Source organism: Silurus aristotelis, assembly GCF_946808225.1.
Source record: "Silurus aristotelis genome assembly, chromosome: 2".
Taxonomy (NCBI): Eukaryota; Metazoa; Chordata; class Actinopteri; order Siluriformes; family Siluridae; genus Silurus; species Silurus aristotelis.
Genome location: NC_139575.1, coordinates 5351071 through 5367953, shown reverse-complemented (window position 1 = coordinate 5367953; position 16883 = coordinate 5351071). Strand labels below are relative to the sequence as shown.

The 16883-nt window shown below is 36.4% G+C and overlaps 2 protein-coding genes and 1 long non-coding RNA gene across 9 annotated transcripts in view; 1 reads left to right on the top strand and 2 right to left on the bottom strand.

Moving 5' to 3' along the window:
• Window positions 1–16883, top strand: part of LOC310737846 (polymeric immunoglobulin receptor-like) — a 253742-nt gene that overhangs the window by 187797 nt on the left and 49062 nt on the right. The gene's annotated exons all lie outside the window — the stretch shown is intronic.
• Window positions 8980–16678, bottom strand: LOC310737285 (CMRF35-like molecule 9; the record flags this gene model as incomplete). The annotated part of the gene is made up of 3 exons (XM_083561531.1): window positions 16526–16678; window positions 16112–16432; window positions 8980–9086 (listed from the first exon to the last, which is right to left on the bottom strand). The coding sequence occupies exons 1-3, from the start codon at window positions 16566–16568 to the stop codon at window positions 8980–8982; spliced, it is 471 nt and encodes a 156-aa protein (XP_083417657.1). The 5' UTR covers window positions 16569–16678.
• On the bottom strand, window positions 12055–13583 carry LOC310739298. Its single transcript, XR_014537340.1, has 3 exons — window positions 13476–13583; window positions 13277–13372; window positions 12055–12214 (listed from the first exon to the last, which is right to left on the bottom strand). It is a non-coding gene; the product is annotated as an uncharacterized lncRNA (long non-coding RNA).

Sequence of the window (16883 nt, the reverse complement as noted above, 5' to 3'; positions counted from 1 at the left end):
CTTGGAGATCACCATATCCCCTTGCTTTTAATATATAGATGTCTATTTTTATTTATTTTTTTTTTTGCTCCCTTATGTTAAACAAGCAAACATGGTATAAATGTTGCCTTAAATGTCTATTGACGAAAATTATTATATAAAAGTGTCTCTTTGAATTGTGACACTTTTGAAAATGTTAAAAGGTGTAAATATCACCACAACTGTGGAATCACCTTGGAGCTCTAAACAATAGTTTAATTTAAATTGGTTCGTTGCTTCTTCTGCCATCTAGAGGATAATGTGAGAAACACAGGAGGAAAACAAGAAATGCACGTGTGGGAGGAAAAACTTTTCAGTGATGTCATTTTAGAATTAAATTAAATTAAATAAAGTAAAAGCCAGAAATATCTTTTGAACACTATGTTTAAAATATAATTCTGCAGTATTCAGTCTGTATTTTACTGCACAGATATATTCATTATGGGGTTGTTCATGCTGTTTATTATCTTTTGTATATTTTGTTCCCTAGCAGGGCATTACTGGAAGTAATTTTGAACAGGGGGTGCTGTGAATTTTTTTTATTTATTTTTTTGCACAAAAAACCTATGAGCCTATTTGGAATACATTTTTAAAATAAATACATAGGGCTGTGACGATGGCAGTTTTTTTACCACTGCGGTGGTAATGGACCAAATACCGGCGGTGTTGCGGTGGTTGGGGGGTTGTTTTGAAATAAATAAAAAAAAATTAAAAAAAGAAACAACACACTAAAGCCTGTAAAGCATTGAAATAATTATCAGTAAATACTGTTAACTTACATAATATAATAAAGTTGAATCCATTTAAAAAAAAAAAAAAACAGTTTTATATTTCCACACAAAGACGCGTTATAGCCTCCCGCTCTGCGCTTTGAGAGGGATGTGGAACACGAGCAGGAAAGAGACCACCAATCTCTTTTTCTGATATCTTCATGTTGTTGTAAAAGGTATGAAGAGCTAATTTTATCTTCCACAAGGGAAAGGCATTTAGGCTATGTTTGCGCGCTGCCAGAGAAAGCCAAACTAAAATCACCCGCGCGTGTGAAACGCGCTTTACAAATGAACTTCACGCGCCTTACCAATTATCATATGTCTAATTAATAACAAGCACAAACTGTAGTCTGTTGTCTCTAGGTATGAGGTTTTTACCGACTGCTTTCAGGCAAACAAAACACAAAATCTGATCAGTCTCTTCCACATAATGCAGCCACTGCCATCTAGCAAACCAAGCCAGTGCAACAGAACGTGAGAACGTTTCATTACCACAACGCCGTGCAGGAAATTTGAAACTGGATGTTGGCTGGAAGGGCTCGTCTAATCCAATCACGCTAGGTTGGGTTGCGGGTGCTGGGGCTGGGCCTGCCGGTGCAACTGCAGGCAGAGGCAGGTGGACAGACTCCGTTGTCATGGTTGCGGTTCTAAAGTTCTTCACTAGTGGTTTTCCAAAAAAATCCAAAATCCGTTTTTGTGCCATATTTCCTATGTAAATTTACTAGTCTGCTGCTGCCATAGATGTATGTATCATACGCTGCATGGAACGAGCGGGAAACCTCTTTACTCAGCTAACGTTACCACTAGCCTAGTTACTAACGTAACTTCCGAAACTGTGTTGATTAGGCCTCAAAATAAATAAATAAAAATCCAAAATACACTTAATAGCCTACGTGTGTCAAAATCGTTTCCTAAAATATTCATAAGGAATTTATAAATTGTGCAAAATATTTTTAATAGGACTACATTTAAAAAAAAATCTCTCTCTTGCCAATAGGGGGTGCTGCAGCACCCCCAGCACCCCCACTTCCTGAGGCCATGTTCCCTAGTGGTAGAATACTGTATACTATATAATACTATATACTAAATATAACTATATATTATACTTGTAATACTACTCTATACTCCTGAAGGTTTGGAAATGGATAAGGGAGGTGTTGGTGATCAGTGTTGGGGAAACAGAAGCTGGTCAGAAGCGGAGATGGCAAACTAGTGATTACATTACTGTGATGGAAGTATTCTTATTATTTTGAAATAGTCGAGGAAAAGGAGAAGGGAATAATGGTTAAGTGTAGATTATGTGTTGGTGAAAAGCTCGTGTCAACTGCAAAAAATACCACTTCAAATAAAATACCACTGCAGCTCTATAGACTGCTCAGAATAAAAGTTTTCTGTGGGAGACATGTACGATGCCATCACAGCGGAGATAGAGAGCAAACTCACAGCTCGTTTGCTCTTTGTGGGAAGATAAACTGCCACGGTCACTGATAAAAGCGCGAACTTTGTAAAAGCGTTCAGAATGAATCTAAACCTTATATACACTAACGATAGTTACATTCCTGACGGCTAAGGCAGATTGAAAAGCAGTGTACAGAAGTGCGACTGGAAAGTGTTCAGCCTTGTGGTCAAAAGTTAGTCGATCATCTTATTGTTCCCTAAGAAGTTATTAAACATTTTAAATCATTAAGACATGTCTTTTGCCCTAATATAACTTATTTCTTTAAAACTTATTTAAATTATCTATATTACACCTGTAAGGCGTGAAAGACATACAAGTAACAAGTAACGCAAAAGTAACGCAAAAGTAATATAACGCATTACGTAATTAGTTACTTTTTTGGGGAGTAACTCAATATTGTAATGCATTACTTTTAAAAGTAACGTTGCCCAACACTGTTGGTGATTTTTGAAAACTTGTCTGATTATTTGAAACCTGCGCTTGGTTTATTGTCTGTGGCCATGTCCACACTAATATGTATTTGTGGGAGAGCGTGTCAGTGGGGAAGGAGGAACGCCACAACAGGTCAGGTGTAAAGGCTATTCAGCCATCTTTATTTAGATTTTACAGAGGGTTTGTCTGCACTGTGCTCACGCCGCAGGTCTCTGGCACCCGTACGCAAAAACATTCACACACACACACTCCCTCCTTCTTAAATGCCTCCTTTGATCACTGCAACAGAAAACACATGAGGTTAGATAGGCTTCAGGTGAGGCAATTTCCTGCCTATCTTCTCCCGGCCCTGCCCTCCATTCACAACCCGGCACTCGGCCCCGCCCCCGCTGCCACAGTATTTATTTGAAAATGCATATTTTTCTCTGTTTTGGCCTTCCGTCCTCACGGAGACGGCTTTGTCGCTCAACAAAAACGTATCTTTTTGAAAATGCTATCCAAAGTGGATACATTTGAAAGCGGCGTATTTTGCGTCGCAGTGTGGGCTGTGAAAGTCAGTAACTTCAGGAAGATTCTCACTGTTAGATGACACTAAATCAGCAGAGTTCATGGTGATGATCAAGGAGCTCACTGAAGAAGACACTGACATACTACTGTGGAGTAGATAAAGATTGTAAAGACATTTTAACACTGGTGGAACTGAAAGTAAAGGAAGGCGAGTCTCCCACCACTGCCTTCTGTTTATTTCTACATCGTTCTAGTGGCATTAGCAGTCAAAATACCAAGTAATCACAGGTCAAGTAAGCAGTTCCTGTCAACAGAAGTGCAGGATTCTCTCATTAGTGTCCAAAACCTTAAAAGTAAATCTGCAAACGTTAAGATTTTTCTGCCTGCTTGCAGATTTACATTCCTCCCCTTCATAACTTCATATTGTAGTGTCAGCAAGAAAAAAAAGTTGAATCAGAAAGAATCTGGTAAAACAAAGCATTTGCTGTTTTATTGTCAAACTCACACTTACAGCACAAACACAGGCTTGATGATGATCCACAGAATTTTTAGATTAGGGATAACCAATGCTGGATAGTAGATAGAACAAATTCAACAATAATGTACTGAACAACAACAACACGGGAAACCCTTAAAAACATTTATTTTACAACAATAAACTCTTATTCTAATAAAATAAAACATCAAGCAGAACTTTAACACCAACAAAGACTCAAGTTATACAAATGATCTCTTAATTTACATTCACTGGAGCTTTAACAAGGTTAATTCTACAGTGTTGAAGTACCAATCAGATTCACAGCTGAACTCATGACACCAAATAAATGGAAATAAATCGTATCCATTACCAAAGCTTTAATTCATTGGTGTTCAACATATTAATGATACACCACTGATATTTACAGGTACTACAGCAGTACAGGTTTAATCACAAGAATTAAAAGTGAAGCAAAAATATACGTGTACAACAACAAAAAAGGAGAAACAACTGTGAGAGACTGTGAGCATAATACAAAAATTTCAGCATAATTGTGAAGGTTTAAATTAGTTTATTTTGAAACACAGAATTCAGAAGATTAAAATAGCAGCATCGTCACTTCAGTTCCATGTGGTAATAAACTTTGTTCTAAAAATAACTGCTCTATTTGTACTGCCATTATTGTTCTATTTACTAATTACCAATAATATCACAGGCGGTTGTTAGGATGTGTGCTGCCTCTATGCTTCACACAATGTGTTAATTCAGTGTGTCTCCATGTCTCTACAAACTCAGCAGTAAGTGTTACGTTGATCTGTGTGAAATAAACCCTGTATTCATGATCAGATATCCAGGCTGCTTCTGCTCCACACCAGAATTCACCAGAGACTGTTACAGTTACATTTCTAATACTCACAGTGAAGATTTGTTCTGTTCTGTCATAATGATCATATCATTGTATTGAGGGAGGGACAGAGGAGGAAAAAGAGGTAGAAGAAAGAGAAAGGAAATCTGAATTAAATAGTAACGTTCCACTGCCACATGACTGAAGCCCTAATAATGCAGAATTAAACAGATGAAGTCACGTGACTAAGGAAGACGACTTTTCTGTCTACACTTCAGTCAATCTGTGGAACTGCATCATTAAAGCTGGTGGTATTGGAGTGAGAACTCACTGTAGCGTGAGTCAAACCTTTAACAGATTTCTCAGCAGAGAGGCTTGTAGGTAACTGAGCTGTCAAGTAGATTTCCTGATCAGAGTGGATTGTGGGTAGTTGAGCAGTAGAATAAATAGCAGAATCACAGGAGATTGTAGGAAACTATCTCTGCATAAACAGTTTGAGAAGGCTCAGAGGGGATTGTGGGTAGTTAAGCAGTTGAGTAAACTGTGGAAGTTTCAGCTTCTGAGGCAAAAAAATTGTTTGGTGTCTAATCTCCTCAGAATCAGACAGCAAGAGGAACCTGAGAGATCAACAGAAACATATATTTGTCCTTAACTTAATCTACTATAAGGTTTGTAACTAAATAAAATATATAAAGTGAATTACCGCTTGGCCACTTCCTGAGTTTGGATAGAATACTGCACAACAGAATCTGTACCTGCTGGGGGAAAAAAAACAGTCACCGAATCAGTATGTATTAACGCTGCTATTTTCATTTTGTGATGTCATAATCTTCAGACATTCTGCATTTATTCATCTACAATATATATATGAAAAATCTGCACACCCTTGTGAAAATTGCATGAAATGGCATGGCAAGAAATAAAAAGCATTTTTTTTTATAAAAATGACAAAAAGTCTTAACATATATTATACAAAATATTAACAAAAGTTAATATGATAGTTTATAATGTGGAATCTGGCTGCTTGTTGATGTTGATTGGGATTTTGGCGATGATGATGAGGATGATAATGGTTGTGGTGATGAAGGTTTAGTTGGCTTTAAATAATCTCTTTACATTCAAACTCATGTAGAAATGTAATTTCATAAACCTGTCATTAATCAAGTAAATATAATTAACCCCAAATAAGGATCAGATGTTTCTGTAGGAATTCTTTCCTTTGTTTGTTTCATCCAACTGCTTAATGTACAAGATAATGATCAAGAGAAGGTTATAAAATAATCTCCTAGTCATTAGATGTAAAAGGGGAACAGCATAAAGGCCAACATAAAAAAATGGGTCATCACCTACAGACATCTACTGTAGCAACATTGAAAGATCTGCAGGGATATCTGGAAAATACTGGTCAATCTCTCATATTCTTCAACATATCAAGGCTTTGGGGGCTAATGATAAATCAAAGCCCCTTTTTTTTGATAGAATAAATTAGAGGTCACCTGAATGATCCCAAAATAATGTATAACACAATGCTATAATGTGTTAAGGTCTGATTAGACCACAGTAGAACTTTGGGAGTCATTTAAAAAAAGCTTCAGCTGAGGCTGAAGGTCTAAGTATAAAATTAATCATGAAGCATAATAACATCCCAAGGCACAAATACAGTGGTGTGAAAAAGTGTTTGCCCCTTCCTGGTTTCTTATTTTTTTGCATGTTTGTCACACTTTAATGTTTCAGATCATCAAACTAATTTAAATATTAGTAAAAAAAAAAACAAGTGAACACAACATGCAGATTTTAAATGAAGGTTTTATTATTGAGGGGAAAACCGAATCCAAACCTACATGGCCCTGTGTGAAAAAATGTTTGCCCCTAAATCTAATAACTGGATGGGCCACACTTAGCAGCAACAACTGCAATCATGCATTTGCGATAACTTGCAATGTGTCTGTTTCAGCGCTGTGGAGGAATTTTGGTCACTCGTCTATGCAGAATTGTTGTAATTCACCCACATTGGAGGGTTTTCAAACATGAACTTCCTTTTTATGGTCATGCCACAGCATCTCAGTAGGATTCAGGTCAGTGACTAGGCCACATCATTGTCCTGCTACAGAAACCAAGTTCGCTTCTGCTTGAGGTCACGAACAGATGGCTGGACAGTCTCCTTCAGCAAGTCTTCCAGATCCTGAAGCAGCAAAACAGCCCCAGACCATCACACTACCACCACCATATTTTACTGTTGGTATGATGTTCTTTTTATGAAATGCGGTGTTACTTTTATGACGGACGTAATGGGACACACCTTCCATATGCGCATTTTTTGTCTCGTCAGTCGAGAGTATTTTCCAAAGTCTTGGGATCAACAAGATGTTTTCTGGCAAAACTAAGATGAGCCTTCATGTTCTTTTTGCTCAGCAGCTGTTTTCGTCTTGGAACTCTGCCATGCAGACCATTTTTCCCCAGTCTCTTTCTAACGGTTGAGTCATGAACACTGATCTTAACTGAGGCAAGTGAGGCCTGCAGTTCTGTGGATGTTGTTGGGGGGTCTTTTGTGACCTCTTGCATGAGTCGTCGCTGTGCTCTTGGGGTAATTTTGGTCAGCCGGCCACTCCTGGGAAAGTTCTCCACTGTTCCATGTTTTTGCCATTTGTGAATAATGGCTCTCACTGTGGTTCACGGGAGTCCCAAAGCTTTAAAAATGGCTTTATAACCTTTTCCAGACTGATGGATCTCAATTATTTTCTTGCTCATTTGTTTCTGAATTTCTTTGGATCTCAGCATGATGTCTAGCTTTTGAGGATCTTTTGGTCTACTTCACTTTGTCAGGCAGGTCCTATTTAAGAGATTTCCTGATTGTGAACAGGTGTGGCAGTAATCAGGTCAGGGTGTGGCGAGAGAAATTCAACTCAGGTGTAAAAAAACAGTTTTAACAGGGGGGCAAACACTTTTTCACATGGGGCCATGTAGTTTTGGATTTTGTTTTCCCTCAATAATAAAAACCTTCATTTAAAAACTGAATGTTGTGTTCACTTGTGTTATCTTTTACTAATATTTAAATTAGTTTGATGATTTGAAGCATTAAAGTGTGACAAACATGTAAAAAAAAAAAAAAAAGAAGAAGAAAATCAGGACACTTTCACACCAATTTACATTCAGTATGAACAAAGGAATGTTTCAGTCAGAGTCTGGATCTAAATGCTGCCAAAAACCCATAGAATGATTTGAACAGCGCTGTAGAGAGGAGCCCAGTCTCATGGCATTTTGTGATTATAGTCACGAAATTTAATCCACTGATTCTTGTTCATGGACACAAATTAGATTTCTCTGTCTGGATTTAATAAATGCTGTTTTAGTTGCATTTACATCTGCATTACATGATAGATGTTTATATTAAGCATTTTATCATGTGTTTGAGTTTATGTACCGTGCATCCTGCATCTCTTTTGAACAGTGAAAGTGAGGAATATGATTCCAATCAGAAGCAGCAGCAGAATTACAGACACCGTGATCACAGTGGAAGCTGGAAATCATGGAAGAGAAACTTTACCCTACATGCTGATCATTCTTAAGGGATCAGATTCATTAAAGTTATGGGATGATGTGCACATGAGGAGACTCACCTGCTGGTTTACATGTGGTGATGGTGATGAGATGAGATGTTGATTGGGATTTTGGGGATGATGATGAGGATGATGATAATGGTTGTGGTGATGAAGGTTTAGTTGGCTTCAGTTTTGACACTGGTACACTTGAATCTGAAGCAGTAAAAAGTTTAGTTTAAAAATAAACAACATGAAGTGAGTGAATCTGGTATGTGATTGATATCAGTACAAAAGCAACACAATACAGTTTACATTATTGTTGTGTCAGAAGTACAGACTGCTGTTTATACATCTGATAATCACAGGAAGTGAAGTGAAATACACACGAGCAGAGGAAGACCAGATAACAGATTATGAGGCTAATAAAATCTGCTCATCACATCATTTAGTCTAAAAGAAGAAAATTCTAAATGTTAACAGATAATAGCAGCTACATTAATTCAGTTCCATGTGGTCACAAACTTCCTTCTAAAAAGATCTGCTCTATTTAAACTACCATTATTGTTCTGTTCACTTATCCCAATTAGATCACAGGCTAGTGTTGGTTATGATGTGCACTGACTCTATGCATCACACAAAGTCTCTGTAATGTCACAATAGTTAATGCAGTGTGTCTCTACAAACTCACCAGTAACTATCAGTTGATCTGTGTGAAATAAACCTTGTATCCATGATCAGATGTCCAGGCTGCTTCAGCTCCACACCAGAATTCACCAGAGACTGTTTTAGCTACATTTCTAATGCTCACAGTGAAGATTTGTTCTGTTCTGTCATCATACAGGGAGAATTTCCCCACATTTACATCTTTTCTACTTTCTGTAACAGACATTTTATAAGGACATACAGCAGCTGCATGCCTCCTGCAGAGAAACTTAATAATTCCTGGGATAATTCTTGAGGGATTCTGGGTATTTGCAGTTGATGTTTAAATCTCTTCCTACTTGGACAGTCTTATTGATGAACTTCTCATAGGACAGATCTGCAAATCACAACCATCAGATTAATTAATTTGTGTGGTGGCCTTGGAAAAAAAATAGTACATTTCAGTGGATGGATGGATGGATGGATGGATGGATGGGTGAATAATTCTCTTACATAACTAAAGTTATATTATTATAAAGTCTGGTTAACTCAAAAATGTAAAGGAAACAAATGCATTTAAGGATCTGAATATGACTGTAGCATTTAGATCACAATCTGTTTACAAATTTATTAAGCATATTTGTTTCAATAAAACTAAATGTTTATTCTTCAATATTCTTTCAGCCACAAAAGAATTGTGGAATGTGAAATCAGGTTTTCATATACAACCACACATGCATGTATATAGTAATTTTATCTCATCATCTCCAGTCATTGAAGTAATTAGAGGGAAATTATAAATTATGGCATATTCTAGGAGAGATTAAATATTTTCTTCCACCAAATCATAAATTCATTAGCAAAATGAATCCTAAAGTGACAGCTGGTTATTTAGCTTTACTTTTCATTTTGACATTTAATTAATGATATTTAATGTGATACAGTAAATTTTCATATAAATATGATCACATTTTCTTCTAATGAAACACAATAATAGATACTCACCTTCTGTTACTGTTAGATTTACTACAGTGTAGGTCTTAATTTCATCAGACACAGCAACAGTGAAAAAGTTTGTTCCAGTGTCCTCCATAATCAGTTCTCTGATAAATACATTAAAGAATCCTGCATTTCTGTTGTCATAAACTGAGAATCTGCCATTATGTGTCCATTCACTGTACAGATTTTTTGTTGTTTGAGTAAAACACCACTGTTGTGTTCCGATCCTACAGATAGTTTTTTGTTTGTCCTTATATTTATCCTCATATCTGCACTTGATATTGACTCCTCCTCCTGTATATGCATTGACTTCTCTAGAGCCCAAGCTTCCTGTTATAAGCAAGTTCAAATCATGTTCAAACAATTAAATGCAGAAGTAGATACTTAAATGTAATTTTTTTTCAAGATCATGACTTTAAACATGACAAAAAGATTCATAACTTTAAACTAGTTAGTTTTGAACATGCAGGTTAGGCGTAAAGATGAGGTGAGCAGTTGAGCATTTCTTAAAATGAAACTTGTAAAGATAAGTGAATGAATAAAGAACGATTGTTTTGGATTTTATTTGATATTTTTAAATGCATTGATTGGATTCTCAGCCATTTTGTGTGTCTGATAATGACACTAGAGCTTTGTGGAGATAAACAGTGGGCAGTGGTGGGAGACTCACCTTCCTGCACCTTCCTCACCTTGTCAAAATATCTTTCCCGTTAACATTCCCAAATCCACACTGATACATCCCAGCGTCCTCTACAGTGAGCTCTCTGATCACCCTGAGCTTTGCTGATTTGGTGTCAAACAGTGAAAATCTTCCTGAAGTTACCCACTCATTTTTAGCCTCTGTCTTAAGATTAGAACAAAACACCAAATATTCATTTAAACAAAAACCTTTCTTCATGTAACACTGCTGCTGAAAGTAAGAATTATTATAAAGTGTATTTCTTTACCTGAGATCAGGCAGATGGTGAAGATGATGAGGAGGATCTTCATCCTGAGGTCACAGTCACAGATCTACACACCAAATCCACTTCAGAACGATATTAAATCTCCTGTCCTGCTACACACTGTTACTGTCTCTGTCCTGCATCTTTAACTGAGTGTTAACCAGAAAGTGATGCTGCATCACCCATTTCCCCTTCTGGCTGTGTGAAAAAGAGCTGTTCATCAAGTGTGTGTGTGTGAACTACATAAGCATAATACAAACCGTTTTATGCTTCTGACACAAAATAAGCAAATGTTCTGTGTTTTGTGTAAATAATTATATGAAGGTGTAGGAGTGTTTAATATCAGCATTCTGCATGTGAGTTATTTTTCAGGACTCCAGGATTAACATTTCTCTGAGGATATTTATTACTCTATACAAGTGTGTACTGCTCTACCGACCTCTTAAATACAAGACGTATAGCAATTCCTGTTACTGTTCTGGGAACACCACCTCTACATATACTGTACACACACATGCTGAAGTTTCAAGTTCAGCTTCTTTCACCGTAACATCGATCTCAATTCACAGGCAGACTCTTGCAGTGCAAGTCAAAATTATAATGTCAAAAATGTTTTGATAATATCAGATATAAATACATAAAAGAAAAAGACATTTTAAAACTCTTTAAAGTGTCATTTACAACAAGTTCATGTTTCAGATACAAAAATGTAAAATCCCACAAATTTAAGCACATAGAAAACAACATCTCATTAAACATCTTATCTCATGCTTGAAAAACATTTTCCATGACATTATTTATTTGATAAAAAAAAAAAAAAACATTTCCACAACAACCACTTCACATTATATACATTATATACATTTCTGATACTCACAGTGAAGATTTGTTCTGTTCTGTCATCATTTTCACATCATGTGACCATGATGTTTTAACGGAGGGACAGAGGAGGAAAAAGAAAGAAAAAAGGAAATCTAAATTAAATAGTAAAGTTCCACTGCCACATGACTGAAGCCCTAATGATGTAGAACTAAACAGATGAAGTCACGTGACTGACTGAAGCGTAGACAGAAAAGTCGTCTTCCTTAATCTGTGGAACTGCATTATTAGAGCTGGTGGTATTGGAGTGAGAACTCACTGTTGCTTGAGTCAAACCTTTAACAGATTTCTCAGCAGAGAGGATTGTGGGTAACTGAGCTGTCAAGTAGATTTCCTGATCAGAGGGGATTGTGGGTAGTTAAGCAGAAGAATAAATTGCACAATCACATGAGATTGTGGGACCTGCAATCTCTGCATAAACATTTTGACATGGCTTAGAGGAAATTGTTGGTAGTTAAGCAGTTAAGTAAACTGTGAAGGTTCTAGGTTCTGAGGTAGAAAATTGTTTGGTGTTGTTAATCTCCTCACAATCAGAGACAGCAAGAGGAACCTGAGAGATCAACAGAAACACACATTTATTTGTTCTTTTCTTAAATGGAAATAAGGTTTGTAACTGAACAGACTCATAAATATATAAAGTGAATTACCGCTTGGTCACTTCCTGACTTTTGGACAGAATATTGGACAACAGAATCTGTACCTGCTGGGGGAAAAAAAACATAGTCACCGAATCAGTATGTATTAACGCTGCTATTTTCAGTTTGTGATGTCATAATCTCTAGACATTCTGCATTTATTCATCTACAATAAATATATTAAAAAATCTGTACACCCTTGTGAAAATTGCATGAAACAGCATGGCAAGAAATAAAAAGCATTTTTTAGATAAAAATGACAATATCAGTGTTACAAAAGTTCATATTATAGTTTATAATGTGGAATGTTGCTGCTTTAAATGATCTCTTTACATTCAAACTCATGTAGAAATGTAATTTCATAAACCTGTTATTAATCAAGTGAATCTGAATAACCCAAATAAGGATCAGATGTTTCTGTAGAAATTCTTTTCTTTGTTTGTTTCATCCAACTGCTTAATGTACAAGCTAATGATCAAGAGAAGGTTATAAAATAATCTCCTAGTCATTAGATGTAACAAAGCTTTACAATTAATCCCAAAGCTTTAAAAAATGTTTTATAACCTTTTCCAGACTGATGGATCTCAATTATTTTCTTTCTCATTTGTTTCTGAATTTCTTTGGCTCTCGGCATGATGTCTAGCTTTTGAGGATCTTTTGATCTACTTCACTTTGTCAGGCAGCTCCTATTTAAGAGATTTCTTGATTGTGAACAGGTGTGGCAGTAATCAGGCCTGGGTGTGTTAAGAGAAATTGAACTTAGCTGTGAGAAAAACAGTATTTATAAATAAATTTACTTATTCAAAAACACGTAACAAAAACAACTGGGGTGGCATTTTGGGGGATAGAACGGATTAATGGCATTTCAATTAATTTCAATGGGGAAATTTGCGTTGAAATACGAGCAATTTGACATACGAGCAAGGTGCGGAACGAATTAAACTCGTATGTCGAGGTACCACTGTACTTAACTATCTTGCATGAACTGGATATGTGTGGACAATAAATTAGATTTATTATTTCGATTTCTCTGTCTGGATTTAATAAATACTGTTTTACTTGCATTTACATCTGCATTACAAGATACATGTTTATATTAAGCATTTTATCATGTGTTTAAGTTTATGTACCGTCCATCCTGCGTCTCTTTTGAACAGTGAAAGTGAGGAATATGATTCCAATCAGAAGCAGCAGCAGAATTACAGACACCGTGATCACAGTGGAAGCTGGAAATCATGGAAGAGAAACTTTACCCTACATGCTGATCACATTCTTAAGGGATCAGATTCATTAAAGTTATGGGTCTGACGTGCACATGAGGAGACTCACCTGCTGGTTTAGATGATGATGATGATGATGATGATGAGGAGGAGGAGGAGGAGGAGGAGGAGGAGGAGGAGGAGAGGAAATATGCTGATAGGAATAGTGGCAATGATGATGGTGATGGTGGTGGTAATGATGATGGGAAGGAGGAGAAGGAAGATGTTGATAGGGATAGTGGCGATGATGATGATGGTGATGATAATGGTGGTGGTAATGATGATGATGGTGATGGTAATGATGATGGTGATGGTAATGATAATGGAAAGGAGGAGAAGGAAGATGCTGATAGGGATAGTGGTGATGATGAGGATGATGATAATGGTAGTGGTGATGAAGGTTTAGTTGGCATCAGTTTTGGCACTGGTACACTTGAATCTAAAGCAGTAAAAAGTTTAATTTAAAAATAAACAACATGAAGTGAGTGAATCTGGTATATGACTGATATCAGTACAAAAGCAACACAATACAGTTTACATTATTGTTGTGTCAGAAGTACAGACTGCTGTTTATACATCTGATAATCACAGGAAGTGAAGTGAAATACACACGAGCAGAGGAAGACCAGATAACAGATTATGAGGCTAATAAAATCTGCTCATCACATCATTCAGTCTAAAAGGAGAAAATTCTAAATGTTAACAGATAATAGCAGCTACATTAATTCAGTTCCATGTGGTAAAAACTTCCTTCTAAAAAGATCTGCTCTTTTTATACTACCATTATTGTTTTGTTAACTAATCACCAATAATATCACAGGCTAGTGTTGGTTATGATGTGCACTGACTCGATGCTTCACACAAAGACTCTGTAATGTCACAATAGTTAATGCAGTGTGTCTCCACGTCTCTACAAACTCACCAGTAACTGTCAGGTTGATCTGTGTGAAATAAACCTTGTATTCAAGATCAGATGTCCAGGCTGCTTCTGCTCCACACCAGAATTCACCAGAGACTGTTTTAGCTAAATTTCTAATACTCACAGTGAAGATTTGTTCTGTTCTGTCATCATACAGGGAGAATTTCCCCACATTTACATCTTTTCTACTTTCTGTAACAGATATTTTATAAGGACATACAGCAGCTGCATGCCTCCTGCAGAGAAACTTGGGATAATTCCTGAGGGATTCTGGGTATTTACAGCTGATGTTTAAATCTTCTCCTACTTGGACAGTCTTATTGATTGACTTCTCATAGGACAAATCTGCAAATCACAACCAATCAGATCAATTTATGTGTGTGGTGGCCTTGAAAAACAACAGTTCATTTCAATATTTTCTACTGTTTCTGATAAAGTGCTTACTGATGTTGGATATATGTTTGGAAATATGTATAGGTGTGTGGCCGGGTGGGTGGGTGGATGGTGGATGGATGAATAATTATCTTACATAACTAAAGTTATAATATTTTAAAGTCTGATTAACCCAAAAATGAAAAGGAAAAAATGCATTTAAGGATCTGAATATGACTGTAGCATTTAGATAGTTATAATCTCTTTACAAACTGATTAAGCATATTTGTTTCAATACTACTAAATGTTTGTTCTTCAATATTCTATCAGCCACAAAACAATTTGGTGGACTGTGGAACCAGGTTTTTATATACCACTACACGTGCATGTATATGGTAATTGTATTCCATCATCTCCAGTCAATGTAGTAATTAGGGAGAAATTATAAACGGTATTTTTTAGGATAGATGAAATATTTTCTACCACCAAATCAATATGAACTCTTTAGCAAAATACAATAAAAAGAATCACAGCTGAATACATTTTTCTTAATTTAGCTTTATTTTTTACTCTGACACTTAAATAATGATAATTAATGTATTATAGTAAATATACATAAAAATATGATCACATTATTTCCTAATGAAACGCAATATAATAATAAAATAGATACTCACCTTCTGTTACAGTCAGATTTATTACAGTGGAGGACTCAATTTCATCAGACACAGCAACAGTGAACAAGTATGTTCCAGTGTCCTCCATAATCAGTTCTCTAATAAACACATTGAAGAATCCTGCACCTCTGTTGTCATAAATTGAGAATCTGCCATTATGTGTAATTTCACTGATCAGTTTTGTTGTTGTTAAAGGAAAACACCACTGTTGTGTTCCGATCCTACAGATAGATTTTGGTTTGTCTTTATATTTATCCTCATATCTGCACTTGATGTTGATTCTTCCTCCTGTATATGCGCTCACTTCTCTAGACCCCGAGCTTCCTGTTGATAGTTTAAAATATGTTCAACAAGCTTAATAAGTGAAGGTATATATATTTTTTTTATCATGTCTTTAAACATGACAAACAGATACATAACTTTTAAATTAAGTTTGTTTGTAACATGTAGGTTATGCGTGAATGTGAGTTTAGATGTTGAGCTTTTCCTTCAATGAAACATTGTAAAGATAAGGCATGAACCATCAGGAATAAAGTCATGAAAATAATTGAGAGTAAAAAGGAAACAGGTGAGTTCAATGGGCAAGTGAAAAGATTGTTTTGGATTTAATTGGATATTTTATTTACAGTCAGGAGTTATAATAAAAATGCGCTTATTGGTTTCTCAGCCATTTTGAGGGTCTGCTAATGACATTAGAACTTTGTGAAAATAAACAGAAAACAGTGGTGGAAGACTCACCTTCCTGCACCTTCAGTGACACTGGTGTGGAAGTGTCTCCCCCATAAGCTTTCCCAATTCCACAGTGGTATTTCCCAGTGTCCTCTCCAGTGAGCTCTCTGATCATCACCCTGAACTCTGCTGATTTGGTGTCATCAAACAGTGAGAATCTTCCTGAAGTTACCCACATGTTTTTATCTCCTGTCTTTATTAGATCAGAACAGCCTGACGATGAATCCTTACAGAAATATTTTAGGTTTTGTGTAGATTCTGTTTTATACTTGCACTTGATTAAGACTCTTCCTCCTAAATATCCTGTTACTTCCTTAGAGGCTCCTCCATCTAACAAAACAACAAAAATCCATCTGAGCAAAACCTTTCCTAATGTAACACTGCTGCTGATAGTGAGGATTATTATAAAGTGTATTTCTTTACCTGAGATCAGGCAGAAGGTGAAGATGAGGAGGAGGATCTTCATCCTTAGGTCACACTCACAGATTTCAACACCAAATCCACTTCAGAACGATACTAAAGTTCCTGTTCTGCTACACACTGTTACTGGCTCTGAACCTAAATATGCTGCGTCTTCATCTGTGTCAAACAAAAAGTGATGCTACACCCACTTCCCTCTTTAGACGTGTGACAAAGAGCTCTTCAGGAAGTGTCTGTGTTAAATGTGTGAACTATGAGCCTCTGGTCAGGTCCAGTATGTAAACGATCATATGAAGGTGTATGAGTGTTTAATATCAGCATTCTGCATGTGAACATCTTTCTCCATTTGAGTTATTTTTCC